This window comes from Gossypium hirsutum, chromosome A09 (genome assembly GCF_007990345.1).
Source record: "Gossypium hirsutum isolate 1008001.06 chromosome A09, Gossypium_hirsutum_v2.1, whole genome shotgun sequence".
In the NCBI taxonomy this organism is placed as follows: domain Eukaryota; kingdom Viridiplantae; phylum Streptophyta; class Magnoliopsida; order Malvales; family Malvaceae; genus Gossypium; species Gossypium hirsutum.
Genome location: NC_053432.1, coordinates 71,316,694 through 71,333,494, shown reverse-complemented (window position 1 = coordinate 71,333,494; position 16,801 = coordinate 71,316,694). Strand labels below are relative to the sequence as shown.

The following is a 16,801-nucleotide window of genomic DNA, read 5'->3' as shown; positions in this document are numbered from 1 at the left end:
TATTGTTAGTTCAATCAGTCACATCTATGTCTCTATCTTCTAAAAGTCACCTACTCCAATACCCAAGATAAATCATCTCCTTAATTGGACTTGATAGATGGCTTATTATTCTTTTAATCGATTTTTTCATTCTTGATTTGACTAAGGACATGGTTAGGATCATCTACTAATATAAGTTGTTTTTTCGTATTATGATCCGACCACGTAATACCCTTTAGTATTAGTTTAAATATTAGATAATCAATGAGCAACATCTTCTTCCATTTTGCTTTGCGTGCAAAAAACATGTGAGGAAAATATACAAAGTATTGATGTAATTTATGAATAAATTTATTAACCAATATGTTCAAAAATTTATAAGTATACTTAGACAAAAATACTACACTTAGAGCATCAAATCCAACATTTGATCCTTCAAGACCAACATCATAGCCTCGAGAGCATCATTCTTCTTAGTTAGCTTACCCACAGCAGTATTAAGGACCCCTTTCATCGAATCTATATAATCACTGATGGCCTCTGCCATTTGTTCCTTGAGTAGCTTTGCAGTATGCCCATCAACTTCCTCGAGAGTTTCCTTCGTATCACCTATGGAACTCTTAAGTTTGGTCACCCTATATCTAAAGCTAGTAGCATAACCCTCCATCAGCTAACTTATCGAATATGTCATGTTTTATCTAACTGCTTCTACGTACCGTTTTCATTAAACTGAACATCATCATTTTCGTTAATTTCTGGTTCTGTCCCATAACAGTTATCCTTCATAAAGACATTGAGTCAAACAATTATTTAGCACGCACTTTGTTCATTGGAACCTTATCTTACGTATCTTTTAATTCTTCTACGTAATTCCGCAAACCCTTAATTAAAAGTAGAATAATTTAAACATAGAAAGCTCCTTGTTATTGCAATAACAATTGTGGAGAGCTAATGTATAAAAGGTCAAAAAAATTAAATAAAAAAAAAATAAAACCCAACAGAAAGAATGAGGGTAAAATGGAGAATACACAAATTACAGGCAAATGGAAAATATTAGTAGCGCATCGGCACTGTGCAAATGAGTTCCTAGGAAACATTTCTCAGCTGAAACCACACACGCACTCATTCTCACTTTGTCTTCTCTGATTTCATAAGAAAGGTAGTATTCTCTCCTTATTTCCTCAATTAACGATAGTTGTTCATTTAAATAATCTTTTCATGGTATATTGTAATATATATTTTAATCAGATGCATATACTCTAGGGTTTGCTTTTCACAAATCTGTTACAATCCTTTTGGATTCTCAATTTGATCTACTTCCTATTTTCTTTCTTTTTCTTATCTTTTTTATATAATTTATTCGCTCTGTGATTTTGGCTTTAATTAGGCTAACATTTTAAATTTTCTTCTCATTTGGAATCAGGATAAAAATATTTTTATTTTGTTGCATGGGCATTGTTTGGTTAGCAGTTAGGCAGTAGCTTTGATTACTCCTGAATATTAAAATCTTCACATTAAACTGAAAAAAATGTTTGTCCATTACTCAATTTCCCTTTTTCCCTGTACTCTAGAACATGAAAACCTTTTTGAATTCTTGTGCTTTGCCCGAGTTGTAAGGGCTTTGCTATATTCTTATGAAGGGATGACATTATGACAATGTTCAATTTATGCATTGAGTTCACAATTTTCTTTTGGGGTGTAATTTATTTGAAGGCCTATTTTTATAATCTGCTTTAGATGATACGAATGTTGTTGTTTCCCCAAAGGGATACCCAACAGTGAGAATTTGACATTCAAACTTCAAAGACTGAAGACTCTCTACCTTAAATCTTAGGAAGTAGGATGTGGAATCTGGGATGGAGAGAACTACCTTCGTTTATGTGGCCCGAACCTAAGTCCTAGGTGGTCTCTAGATGTATTTACTTTGGTCATTTACTTTTTCAATAAAAGATAGGCTAGATACAATTATTGAGGCCGAACCAGTTTCTGATTTTTTTTTTTTTTTGTTTGGGGGGGGGTTTATTTTTGGTGATATTGGTTGTTATGCAGTAAGAAGATATCCATGGACCCTTCAGAGCTTAGGTATTATGAGGATGATGACACTCCAACAATGAAAACAATCAAGGGCGCAACTACAGGTTTTGTTGCTGGAACTATCTGGGGAACTGTTGTTGCTACATGGTATGATGTGCCTCGTGTTGAGAGAAGTGTTGCCCTACCTGGGCTTGTAAGGACACTGAAGATGATGGGCAATTATGGAATGACATTTGCTGCCATTGGCGGAGTCTATATTGGTGTTGAGCAGCTGTTGCAGAATTATAGGATGAAAAGATCCTTTGTCAACGGTGCTGTTGGTGGTTTTGTGGCTGGGGCTTCCATTCTTGGTTTCAAAGGTAAATATTTATTTAGGCAGTTAGTATATTTAGTGCATTTTAAAACCTGCTATCTGATTTTATTAATTTGTCGAGAAACCAATTATGAAAATATGACGTAGATGTTTCTTATGCAATATTAATGTACACAAAACTTTGTTGAGATACTCAAAAGACCCCTCTTTTGCGCTGGCAAATGAAAACTATACTGTGTATATATTCTACATCCATACCAGATCATGTTAATTTTTGTGTTTCAGTGATATGGATGATGGCTTTCTTAGAAAGCTTTACCTCTTCAAAATTGAAGCTTGTGATGGTTCTTTGGATCTCCACCACCATCCGTACAATGGTGCTAAAGTTATACTCACATTCTTTGTTGTTGCTTAGAATCATTTTTGTTTCTCATTGGTTTTTCTTAAACCGTTTACGTAGTTGTTATTTATAAAGTGGTAGGAGTTATGCAGCATGTAAATGTAAAAAATCTATTCTTCTGATTATCCTATAGTTTCCTTTTAGTTTAAGATTTTAAATTCTTCTTTCTGAAATGCATGAATTGTACATTACTGCTGTTACTTGTTTGTCTGGGGAGTCTATAATGACTTGACAATAAGAATTGAGCAAGATAAGTTGTGATAAAATCCTTGAGTGGAGAGCAGGGGAAGGAGGGGACTGAATTTTATCTTTTGTGGTAAAGGGTCATGTAAAAGCATTGTTTTGGACAGGGTTTCCATAACTTGTAGTTTAAAGGAGAACAAAGGGGACTCTCGTTGTCATATGTGGATTATTGAATTCCAGCTTGGTTTCTCTATCCATGTTAATGTCGGTCAGTTTGATTGTCTACTTGTTAATGTTCAATAAATGCATTAAGGTGCTGTTCATTTCGCAGGCAGGAGCATCTCAACAGCTATTTCTGCTGGAACAGCACTGGCTTTCACCTCTGCTGTGATTGATGCTGGAGGTCAGACAACAAGAATAGACACAGGCAAAGAGTATTACCCATACACCACCAAGAAAAGACCTGCCGCTTCATAACTCTTGCATATCATTATCGAGGATGCACTTTCAACTTAATTCGGGATAATTAATCCTTTCTAGGATGCCTTTGTTTTCTAAGATTTAATCATACACTCAGTTCCCAGTTTGCTGTTTGCATTTAAAGGGAGAATGTTGATTTGCATGACTTGTTGTGTATCAGAATAATGGCGTAGATGACAGTCTCTGAACCTATTGAATTTGGGGTACTTAGGTTGAGTTTTTTGAGGATTTCATACTTGTATTCAATGGCTTTCGGAAGAACAATTCCTTGCGGGACATCCACGATTCAAAGTTCAAACATGAGTTTAATGATATTATGACTATTAAGGGTTCCCTTGAGTCTGATATTCTTAATTTTGACCCTTTACCCCACCCATTAAAGACATTAAAATTAGCAAAAGAAAATAATCTACTTCAAAGCAAAAGGTGTGCTTTATAAGGACTGGAATGAAGTACTCATCAGTCTTTTGTATGAAGAAATTTCATTAAGGGAAACAAGGAATGAAGCAAGAAACAACTCACCATTTGGCATTATTTTAGTTTCGTAAGTTATGTTGAGCTGGAATATTTTGACATTGTATTTTCTTCAAATAATTTTGAATTTATCCAAAAGTAGGACCAATTGGAGATATAAATTAGAGCTCAAATTAGTAATTAAGTTTCAACTTTTCGTCTATTAATTACTATATTATTTAATTATTAAGTTATTCCAAAATATCATAACTAAGCTCTCTCTATTATATACCATTACAAAAGCTATTTATCAAGTGCTTGTCCAATGATTCTATCATCTGTGTGTTACCCTCATAGATATTCTTTTTATCTCTTTGGGTTAAATCAGTTTACCCAATATAATCCTATTTTATTTCTTGGTAATCATTACATTTTTCTTTATGAAAAAGTTAATTACTAACACATAAGAATTAAATCATTCGTCATCAACAAATGACCTGTGGCCACATTATTTTTTTTTTATCTATTATGTATTGGCAATCATTTACCCTTTATCAGGCTATGAATTCCAGTATTGTAAACGAAGTTGTCATGTTGATGCCATATACCCAACATACTATCTTTCGACTCAATTACCATATTAAACCCAAGCTTTCAATATATCTAAGTATACAAGTCACGCACTCATAATCCCTCACTTACTTAAGATTGAAGTAAGTTACACTATGAACGTCACAAGTTAATAAATCTATAATGGACCTTGGATTTATTCTACTTGGACATTGTCTAATGTATTGTCAGTATAGACAATCGCATCTATGTTTTTATCTTTTGAGAGTCGTCCATTCCAATACTCAAGACAATGTATCTCCTATTCGAATTTGACAAAATAATAATTTTTTAATCTCTTTGCTCAATTTCGATTAAACTACGGGCCATCAAGATTGCCTACAATATATGTTGTTTTTTCGCATTATGATCCAATCACATAATATAACTTAATACTAGTTAAACATTAGGTAATCAATAAACCAATATTTACTTGTTCATTTTGCTTTGCGTGCAAAAACCATAACAAAAATAAATGATATTAATGTGAATGGTGAAATTTTAAAAACTACTCTAAGGGCACTATATCCCAACAATCTAAACAAATTATTTTTTAAATAATTATAAAAAAATTAAGAATTATAAGAAATTATAAATAATGATTTTTATTTTTTAATTATTAAAAATTATAACAATTATATATACACATATAGCATGTATAAATAATCCAAATATGCACAAATATATATAAACACATGTATCTTTATAATCGAATTGATATATTTAGTTAATCAAATTGATGAATCTTATTTTATTAATTCATTTAAGTAAATTTTATATAATTATTGAATAATTATTTTAAAAACCACACCAAAATGAACATAGTTGTTCAAGCTCATTTGAACCTAAAAAATCATTTGTCTATGTTCATTATCAACATTATTTTTAATGTTCTTTTACTATATATATATTTTTTTGTCCAAGTTCATCATAGAGATGGTTCTTATATTTGAGATTTTTAATTTTTTTTTTAAATTTTTACTGACATGCCAAAATGCCACATCAGCGTGAGGTACATATGACATATTGTTTAGTTGCTCTATCATCTACGTAATCACTTAACAATAGACATTAATGAAAATTTTAAAAAATTAACCAATTTGCTCTTTGATCTAAAGTATAGCAAATAATTTTTTCCCTTTTTCGAGTAGAGGAGGCAAAATATAATTCAGCTCTCAAATTACAAGGACTTTCATAATTCTTTTACCTAATCCTACTTGTCCTTTAATTCTACATCACTTACATAAAGAAAATTAAAAAAAAACAAAATCATTACTTAACAACACGTATGAATGGATTTTTAATGGAAGGGCTAATTTGTACTTTTTTCTAACATACGGAGCCAATTACCCATGTTTTGAGTATAAGAGGCAAAATACAATCTAATCCTGAGTGTAATAATCTCCACAGCATTTTTATCTAAAAAGTTGCTCAAAGACAATTATGAAAACGTACCTCGCTGAACAACGTTTGAGCATGAGTCATCAACTCATCTGCTACATAAATTTATTTATAAGCATGCTTCGCAAAATTAAACAATAATCATGCTTCGCCAAATTGAACAATAATGCTTTCTAACAAATTGTAACTTGGCCTTGAATGATGACTTTGGCCGAATGGGGAGTGAATAAATTGATTTTTCCTCGCATGTTGTGTTCATGATTTTGGGGATAATAGGACGTAATTCACGTTGACAGCTTTCAGTGGAAATTTGTAAGATTTGACTTCAATTAACCTTATCTTAATGGACAACAGAACTGAGAGAGAACAAACCTTGGATAAAGGGGACGAACAAACGTTGGAATAAAGAGTGAGTATTTAAATTTATAACACTGCTGTAAAGACCTAGGCTAACAAAGGGTACAGTAGGATTAAATTTATTATTGTTGTTTTCTTCCGTCCAAAAATATTACAAAGAGATTAGCAAATGAATAATATCTGATTGCTTTTTTTATCTTTTTGGGTGTGCCGGGGCGCACGCCAAAAAGAGCAGAGCCAATCCTGCATAAAAATTTATGTGACGTTCCAAATTGGAAGGGTGTCTCAGTTGTCAGCTGCCTGTTGAGTGTTGGGTGTTGAAGGGAGCCCACAACAAAAAGAGATGAGCTGAGCCTGGGGAACTGGCAAAAGGGTTGAAGAAACTGAAACAAAACCATAAACCGCATCCACTCATCTAAATCATGTACCATTGCGTAATATAATCCTGCAGATGCCGATATCAGTCACTTTGTAGGCAGTACAGCTGCCGAATATTTCCCGAGGCTGCCATTTTAAGTTTTCACATAAATTAACAACACCCGCTAAGATTAGACTGTAAACTCAGAGGCATACATAAATGACGTCACAAAATTAGTTTTAAGAAAGAACAAAACAAACCCAACTATTTATTACAAAAATCATTAATGAATTGCCAGAATGTTTTAGGTACAATAAATCACAACAAAACGATTTACATGACATAATTTGAATGAATTATGCAATCCTTTATCTAGGAATTGACCGCCTAATTAATCAAATATTAAAAGGGAAAAAGAACGGATCGCACAAATTATAACGCATGGGAACATTCTCACAAATCAACAGGAATACGCAATTTGTTCAACGAGAGGCTATTTAAATATTTAAATTCTCAGGAAAGGATCATCCTATATCATCAAATGAACTCTGGACGAGGAAAGTAGAAACAACTAATACCAAGAATAAAACCTAAAACGCCAAACAAAACCACCACATATGAACTTAACAAAACAGAAATATGATTGATTTACCGTATAACCAATCTCTGAAGTATACATGAAGAGCACATGATAATTCTCTCTTTAGATTTTCTTCAAGGGGAGCTTCTCTCAATATTTGCTTTATCTCACCTAAATTATTTTGCTGTAGATAACGTTAGCAAGGAAACAAAAATTCCGTTAATACTATACTAGAAAGATCAATCAAACCAACCACTAATTCCACAACAACAGACAAAAACATTGCTTCTATCAGGCAAATAAAATTAAACTCAAACCATTAAGTCAAACTTCCTCTTCATCAGTTGGGCTTAGTGCATTTACATTTTTCTGTTGAGATGTCAAGTATGGATCAGTTAAGGGGAACGGGTTATCCTTTGTTGAACCAGTGGATTCACCTTCCAACCAGTTTGGAATCTGCATATATAGAGATGTTTGTCATGTACAAGCACAATGTAACCATTAAAAGGGTAAAAGGAATATACAAAAATAACCCCAAGCTAAGCTATAAAATACACAAGTTACCAGAAACTTTGTGAAGTGATCAGAAGCTAGTCGTGTAGCTGACTCAGCTTGAGCATCAGAAACGCCCGCAGGATGAGATAATGAATTGTGTGGATCAATCATCCCAAGTTCCAAAGTATCATCCCATCTATTGATAGTTGCCTCGATGCCAACTTCAGTCATGTGCTCTTCCAACCGAGAATAATGTGTTATACGGTGCCACCTGATGAAATTTAAAAAAAAAAAAAAAAATTCCAAAATTTGTCAGTGCCCTGAGTGTCAAAGTTCATACTGATGCCAAACATGGCTTCAAAAAGTGAAAGTTGTCCGTTATAATATGATATAGCCAAAGATCTGCGAGGGCCGATATCTACCAGCCAGAGAAAGAAACAACGAATTCCTCTCGGGGTGTTCTTATTCTATTTTGCAAGACATTTGATATTAAATATGCTAAAATCAAACCGTTGAGGAATTAAATATCCCTTGAAAACCTAAATCTTCTAAATGGCCAGATAATGAAATCTCCCGAACTCTCCATCATTGCAGACTAACAGACAGAATGGATTAGACAGCGACAAATTGCCAACAGATACTACAAAGTAATTAAATTCTTAATACAAAACAATAAGCTCAAAAAGTATTAATAGACTACAGAAGTTTAGCTGTAAAAATAATTTCCTTTAATCACTTCTCTTCGTAACAACACACCAAGAATGATCAAATAGTTATAATAGTTCCAAAAATATTCTCACGAAGAGATAAGGTACAATATGCACAAGGTACAATATGCACGCCTGATGCATCCTTTATGCCCTCCATCACACAGTGCTATTGACCATATCACCAAAAGATTTTACAGTAGAATTTATGCCCAATGTTTAACTTGATCAATCTATATTTATTTACTTCATAGTTGGTTCAGCTAACGCCTGAACTGCTATTTTAACCGCATCTTCTTCAAAGATTAACAGGATATTATGGTAATAATTCTTTTCAAGCTGCTACAATTAAAATCTTGGCTAATATCATCCACAAGAGAAGGCCAAAACAGCTTTAAAACGCTAAAAGAAAACAAAAAAAATGAGATAAATTCTCACTTGCACCCATAAAGCCACAACAAGAAGAAGCAGTCACCTTCAGGAATCGTTCACCTCTCACTCTCAACAGCAATCTAGCCAACCATCCCACTACATCAAAACCCTTCCTCTTCTCTTCTCTTCTCATCTTATAAATACTACAAAAAAATGTTGCCACCAAGTCGCACATGATTTTATCAGCCTGGCTCTAGTTCACCATGGAGAATTAACATCACATTTGAGGCAGACTTATTTAATAGAAATTTATGTTAAAGCTTTCACATTTGAATTATAATATGCTATTTGAATTTTTTTTATCTGAGCTTACTTAGGTTTTGTATGCTTAGATAAAACCTAGAATGTGGATCGGCCTAGTACAAGGAACGAAAACTAGAACGTAATTCGCTACTTGTACAAATTTCTGATTCATTAGGGATAGTCTTCTCCGGTTCATTTAGTAGGAACAAAATATGATTTATTGGAATGTAAAACAGTTTTTTGAACTTATATGTATTGTTTTATGTTTATATAAATATATTTTCTTTTTTGAAGTTTGTGAATTTGTGAATTATTTGGATGCTAACTTTTGCGGCTTGGCAACTTAGCATCCAATATCATATTTAGCTTTTCACTGGAGATCTTTCTATATTTAACTTCTCTGGTATTCTATTTAGAGATTGTTGGTTTTGCATATCTTGCATTGACATTTATCCAAATAGCAAAAAGCACAAGAAAGGTGAAGACTCATACTATCATACATGGATAGAGACCTCTCTAAACCTGCCAGTAGGCCAACTTTCTTCACCTGTAGTAGGGAAACCTACCAAGATAAAACCCTTCTAATTTCAACCAAATTATGCCATGCTTTCAGCAGAATATTAACCCACCTACATGAATAAAAGCTAGTTCAATGAAACATGTTTACTTTTCAAATATGAAACTAAAACCAGCCAAAATCAATTTTTAACATAAATACAACTGTATTTCCAAGTTGTCAAAACCTTCTACATGAATAAAAACTTAGTATAAACAATTTTTATTGGGTGTAATGAACCATAAATATGACAGACCATGGAGAAGTTAGAGGAAAACAAAAAGGGTGGTGCGCACTTCAGGGCCAAACAGCACCAACCACCAGTTAGGGTGCTTAGTTTGGCTGACTTGGCTGAAGTTGAAAGGACCAAAGGTCCCCAGGAGTGGCAAAGAGAGTGAGACAGCCAATTCTATGGGGAAAAGAACACAGAAGCTAATATTAACTAATTGGATTTCTTTCCCCTGTAAATTTATCTATTTTTCAAAACTAAGACTAGTCAGCATTTACTTAGAAATAAGTTCTTTAATCTCTTCTCAAAACTCAAGCGTGATCACATAACCAGCAAAAGGGGATTGTTGTTTACTCACCTGTAGCTTGTGGTTATCGCCAACAATAAGGGGGCGGTGATTCACTCCCAAAAAGAATACACACTCACGACAATTGGCAATGCAGACCCGTTTTGCAGCTATAATCACATGAACTCTTTCACAGTGCTCGACTCGTACTGCCTACAATTAAAAAATCATATAATATTCATCCATGAATCAAAATTATAATTACTGGAACAGGAAATGGATTGATATTTTAGGGGTCCAAACATCAGGTTGATTATCTATCAAGAAATTACTATAAAATCTGGAAAGACAGGCGGTGGGTGGAGCAAAAAAGAGTGTTCCCGTAAGAGAAAAATAACTGAAAACAAGAATACCAGAGGGAAAACCAAAACTGGAACCAGCATCAACATTTAATGACTTCATACAAAGATCAAATGAGCTTATACCAGGCAAGGCAAGAAAATATCTTTTATTGATCTAACAATCTTAGCAATAGAAAGTGATTGCATGCATCTGCATGGCCATATTTTATTTTGTGCAAATTCCCTTTAGTTCAAATAGCAATGAAATTCAGCAGGGATGAAGAGAGACTATTATTCTACAAGTTCTGGTACATTTGGTGCATAACCATTTAAAATAAATTGAACCAAGCAACATTAAAAAGAAAGATTTTCAAAGGGAGAACATCGATGTCTTCACATTACACCATAGACATTCCAGCCATGAACAGTAAATATGTACACCAATGAAGAGACATCAAAACAAATCTATTTCAGAGACTCAGTTCAAAAACCAGAGAAATGGTTGCAGCAATTCCAAAAATCAATACAGAATAAAAAAGAGAACAAATTTGTATCCAAATTGAACATTACAATAGCAGAACAAGTTTCCTCTGATTATGAAATTAGTACAACACAAATAGCAACAGCACAAAGGTGATTGATACCTTGCCAACAGCTCCAAGAACTATAGTAGCATCAGAGCATCCATAAATGGTGGCATATCTCAAAGGCGCTAGAAGGTAAATAACTGAATCATGGCAATTGATAACCTGGAATTATAAAATCATGCAGAGTTTGAGGTGTATTAGACCATAAAGTACATAATATCAAACAAGAATCAAGAATTACATAATCACTGGCATTATCCAATTAGAATACACCTTCCCGAAAAGTTCCAGAGTCAAATCTCCATACTTTCAGTTATCAAAATATTTTTTCTTTATTTTAATGTAATGAAGGTGAGTATTCATCAAAAATTGGGTGGATGGCAATCGCTACTGAAAAGACAGCAAATGAATTATGCTTCTTTAAGCTTTTAATCGGTAATATAACAATTACAAAGACATTGATTTCATTGATTGCAAGGAGGCACAGAAGCAAAAGCACCATATGGGAAGAAAACAATACTCCTGCTCAGAAAAGGGAGGTACCTAAAGGAAAAAAGCTTTTAGCCTCAAGCAAATGAAGGTTCTTATTCTACTTAATTGGTTACAAGAAATCACAAACTTTTTTGACCAAAGACAGTGCCAATATTCAACTGATTGCAGCTGGTGCCTGGCATTCAGAAATGCTGCAGTTAATATCTGAAACAAGGTTTAACAGCAAAGTGATAGATACAGAAACCCCAATCAACCTAGGAAGAATTTATAATAACAACTTTAAAAGTTCAGAAAATGTGTAAAAAGTCCCAAGGTCCAGGACAATAAAAAGATAGGAGTAATTGCACCAAACATAAAACCATTCTTTATTCTCATCTTTCTTGTTCCACATAACTGTGTCATGTCATATAGGAATGTTACCCCTCAAAGCCTAGTAATATATCATTAATCACCCTTTTCTCTCCGCATCATCGTCATTGCACAAATATACAATTAGTGAAAACATAACCAAGTTCAATTATATTTAAGAACTCCAGCATCTTTGTTCATTCCTCTCAGCCATTCCTATTATTTGATGATAACCAAGCAACAAAACAGCAAACAACCCCACCTAAACTGCAGTCTCCATATCAGTTCATCCATAAAATATGCACCCACTATCCAGTAGACATCCACCTAATATCCATAAGATGTTTACCTAATATGAGTTCTCTTTTTTTTCTTTACAAGAGGTTCCATATGTTGCTCAAATTACACTAGAGTTGGAGATAAAGATAAGAACCTAGACCACAAAGTACTTTCAGTCTTTCAGAGACATAGGGTGCATTTAAAAGAAAATTGCAAAACAAACACCACACAGAAAATATACCCCATGAAAAAATTCACTGCAAATATAAGCTAACCTTCAGAGAAGAATTTTTAAGATCAGATGCCTGCTTTACATAAGATGATTTAGAGACCCCCTCAATGAAACATGGACTCCTTACACTTGGTGAGGCTTTGACTGAACTTGGACTAGTGTCAGCCATAGCAACATCCTGGTCAGAGCCACTTGGAGGACCATTTTCTTTTGCAGGATTCTTTTCAGTAACATGTTCCAAAGAGGAAGCTATGTTCTGCAGAAGCCAATCAAGAACTTGTGATGCTGGAACAGGAACAGCAGGCATGTCTGGATCTGAATTAGCAAAAATGGGAGCTGCTCGGCTTAAGAAAACTCCATCAGATCCCTTATCTTCAAATTGAATCAGAAACCCAAGGTGCTCAAACCCTTCCATAGATATAACCTGAAGAAACAGTACTTATGTGAATAAACCAAGACAAAATAAAAGCTAATAACAAGTAAAAAAATGGAAATAGAGTAAGATATGTAAATACAAGAAAGACTTATCAAGAATACATGGTAATAGAGTTACAGCAGAGAGGCTGATAACAAGGAGGAAGTAAAATAAAGAATACAACCAATCAGAACATAATAGAAAATGGGGCACAAAGCCATACATGTTAAGAAAGGAACAGAGAATAGGAACGTAAAGAATAAAAAAAGCACCAAATTTATATTCCGAAATGTTACAAGGAAAAATTCAGCTCAAATCTGTGATTGATTGCTTAAAAGCTGGCAAGGTCTTTTGTCCTGTTTTGGTTGAAACTGCCTACATTCTTATTTTGGCCATGCGAATAAGGCTCCCAACTTCCTCTTGCAACATAAAATCAGGTTTAACACCAAAACAAACCAATTTTAGGTTGCAAACCAACCCTAAAGCAAGGCAACTAATGCATAAAGAGAAAAAAAGAGCACAATAATGATTGCATTGTTTCATAACAAATAAAAATGCTGTTCTGCCACTTGCCAAGCTATATCATAACACAAACCAGGATATGCCTTCAAAGACTAGAAAAATAAACCGCACAGAGACACTTTACAAAGAAAAAGATTTACATCTGGGCTCATTAGTATTCTACATAAATATTTGATCTACTCAGCACAACCACTAAATTAATGCTCCCAGGCTTTCACTTTTTATCCTTTGAAACTATGATTACAACATTTTGAAATTAAAAAATGCCACATCATAACTGCATATTATAGATGAAATACAAAGAAAATGACTAGTTACAATGCAAAAAGAAAAAAAAATCACCATGAAACAAAAAAAAAAAAAAAAATCTGTATCTGACTTATATTCATAATATCCCAGTTTTTCTTGTATTGAGAAAACAAAACGGAACAAAAACTATAAAAAAACCCCCATCAAACGACAAATAGAAAGAAGCCATATTACAAACCAGAGACTCTTCACCTTCCCCCTCCACAGGCTCTGACAAAAGAGACAGAATATTAGCCAAGTGCTTTTGTAGATAGGACAGCTGATGGGCCTCTTCATCAGCCTGTGATGGCATAAACCGACGGGTGTTGCAGCGAACAAGCTACAATGAGAAGAACCATCAAGGTTAAGTCGTGAGTGTTTTAAATTGCTACAAAGTAAAGACTATAGCCTACAGCTATAACTTCGAACAGCGAATAGATATATAATTACTGCAAAATTTTGCAGACAAGGTGAAATCCGTATTAATGAGATGCTCTTTTTTTCTGATAAGACATAATGAGATACTTAGCTGGATAGAAAATGGGACAAACAAAAATTATAGCAAATCCTACTGCCTTAGGTACTAAATTCAAATGAAACCATAAAATTTATCATCGCAAGTCATAGAGTGCCAGCTGCATTAATCGTATTTTACAGCAATCCTAAAACAGCAGGCAGATGGAAGCAATAAAACATGAACAATCAAACCAAGCAATTTAAGACATTGGCTCTCAATTAATTTCATTACATTTGCTAGCAGCACCCATCAATATTTCTTACTTAAATGCAGCAATGCATTGGATATAGAATTAAAAAGAAAAAGACAACAAATATTACAAACAACTCATAATGAAGACCAACTTCAAAGCCATCAAAATGCAGCAATGAATTGGATATCGTTTTTTAAACATGTTAAAATTCATACATTAGAATTCAACTCACTTTCCGTTTTCCAATGGTTTGCTAAATTTGTGGTTTATTTGGTTTTTGCTTTATTCTTGCAACTTATTTTCTTCTATTTTATTTAAATGAAAATTAGTAAAAAGTAAATTTTATTTCAAACATAATTGTTCCACATGAACCTATAATCATGCATTTTTTGGTATGGACAAGTTAAACAATTCTTCGAAAAGATTGTTAACTTTTGCATCTGAAAAGTCCTAATGCCCCCTACTTCCAAAAACAAAAAGCAAGTAACAAGTGTAACGAAATACATAGCCGCCGCAATTATCAAAAAGTTAAATATAATCCTAAAAGAAATCTTTCAATTTGCTAGACATTAAACGGAATAGGTTCTTTCCAAATGCCAATCAATAGTCAATTTTCCGTGAATATTGTCAGCCCTCGGCGTCCAAGACGTTCATTCTCCTAAAAGTAGCCATGAATCCAACACGATAGTATAATATAACAGCATAATTTTCAACAACAAATCCAATTTAAAAAAATCAACCACATTTCACCAAAACAGATAGTAAAATGGTCAACAGTAGTAAAATGGTCAACCGCAAAACCTGCAAAGGCGAAAGGGCCGACAAGTAACCGTCAAATGCTGAGGTGGAAGGCCAAACATCAGCAACCGCAGCTGCATCCTTATGCGAGCGCGGCAAAAGCCTTTTATACGATTGAATGTACAAAAACAGGATCAGATCAAGCAAATCAGCACCAACGGAATCAACATCGTCGAAGCGCGAGGTGACGAGAAGGTCGGATTCGGAGTGAAGCACCGAGGCGAGAGTGTCGAGGACGAGACGTGCATGGTCCAAAGAGATCTCGAGGGCGTCAGCGAGGGCCGCCGAGTCGACTCGTTGAGTGGAGGAAGATACGAGCTTTTGCTTCAGAGAGGTTAGGGCCTGGAGTGGGTCAGTGAATATGAGCTTCTGGATTGGTAGGAGGCCGTGCTCGAAAGGCTCGCGTCGCGGGTGGAGAAGAGTGGTCGGACTTGGATTCGGAATCGTTGACGTTGATGGTCCGATGGGGTCGGTCATCGCTTTGTTCAGGGAGGAAAAAAAGCAATTTTTTTTGTGCAGATCTTCGAGAAATTAATGATTTTGTTGGAGGGAAGAGAAGGTGAGGGGATGGGTGCGATGTGGACGGGTATAGCGCAACTAATTACATTGCAGGATTTTGTTGGGCCCAACACTCGCAAGCGATAAAAAAAGATTAATGTCACATTTTGAGTGTATTTATTTATAATTTTATATGTATGATATTTTTGTTTAATTATTGTAATTAGTGAATTTTAGGAAATCCTGTTTGGTAAGAGTATTAAGTTGCATTTGATTTTAAAAGAATAAAGGTTGTTTTCGGTTACCTTCCTTGAAAAATTAGAAAAACATTAAAAAATATATTTAAGGGCGTAAAAAATTCTCAAATTTTTTAAAAAGATAATATTAAGTTTTTATATCTTTTTCATTCAATTAGATACTTAAATTTTTAAAATGTATCAAAAATACTCTCAAAATTTTCAAAAAAATATTTAAGCCCTTGCTCTTATTAAAATTATAAATAATAAATTTTAGAAAAATTATTAAATTTTAATAAAAATTTAAAATTTATTAAAAATTATATTTTTTATAAAAACTGTAAAAAAATATATAAAATTTTATAAGAATCATAAAAAATTAACAACCCATAGTTTTTTTTTCAATTAAAGTCATCATGTATCGCAATGTAACGTGATATGTAACGAAAAATGATAAAAAATAAAAATCAATAAAAGTTATTGAACAATTATAAAATGTGTTTTTTGGTAAGATAATTTTTATAAAAAATACGGAATTTATATTTCTTTACATTTTGTAATTTTCTTAGGACTTTATAAAATTTAATTTTTTTTTGTATTTTTATATTTATAATTTTTTACAATTTCTGTAAAATTTTACAATTTTTTATATTCTTTTATGATTTTTATATTTTTTCTAATTTTTAATAAATTTTTAATATTTGAATTTTTTATTAAAATTTAATAATATTTATAGCTTTTATTGATTTTAATTTTTTTATATTTTTTTCTAATTTTTAATTAAAGCAATGGCTTAATTACTTTCTTTTTTTTTAAAGTTTGATGGTCTTTTCTATGCATTTTGAAAGTTTAAATACCTAATTGAGTGCCAAAAAAAAGTAATAGCTTAATTGCTTTTAAAAAAAGTTTGAGAGCTTTTTTAATACATTTTAAATGATTTGGCTCTCATTCAAAATGTAA

At 33.2% G+C, this 16,801-nt stretch overlaps 1 protein-coding gene and 1 pseudogene across 2 annotated transcripts; one reads left to right on the top strand and one right to left on the bottom strand.

The window, feature by feature from the left end:
- The first annotated feature begins 843 nt into the window (after positions 1-843).
- Positions 844-3,722, top strand: LOC107889513 (outer envelope pore protein 16-3, chloroplastic/mitochondrial). 2 transcript variants are annotated; one of them, XM_016813956.2, is made up of 4 exons: positions 982-1,138; positions 2,029-2,372; positions 2,612-2,703; positions 3,241-3,722. In XM_016813956.2, the coding sequence occupies exons 2-4, from the start codon at positions 2,042-2,044 to the stop codon at positions 3,298-3,300; spliced, it is 483 nt and encodes a 160-aa protein (XP_016669445.1). In that variant the 5' UTR covers positions 982-1,138; positions 2,029-2,041; the 3' UTR covers positions 3,301-3,722. The 2 variants fall into 2 exon arrangements, with proteins under 2 accessions (XP_016669446.1, XP_016669445.1); XM_016813957.2 differs by lacking the exon at positions 2,612-2,703 and having other exon boundaries at positions 844-1,138.
- A 2,527-nt stretch (positions 3,723-6,249) lies between these two features.
- LOC107889514 (TBCC domain-containing protein 1-like) lies at positions 6,250-15,703 on the bottom strand (annotated as a pseudogene).
- Positions 15,704-16,801: the final 1,098 nt, after the last annotated feature.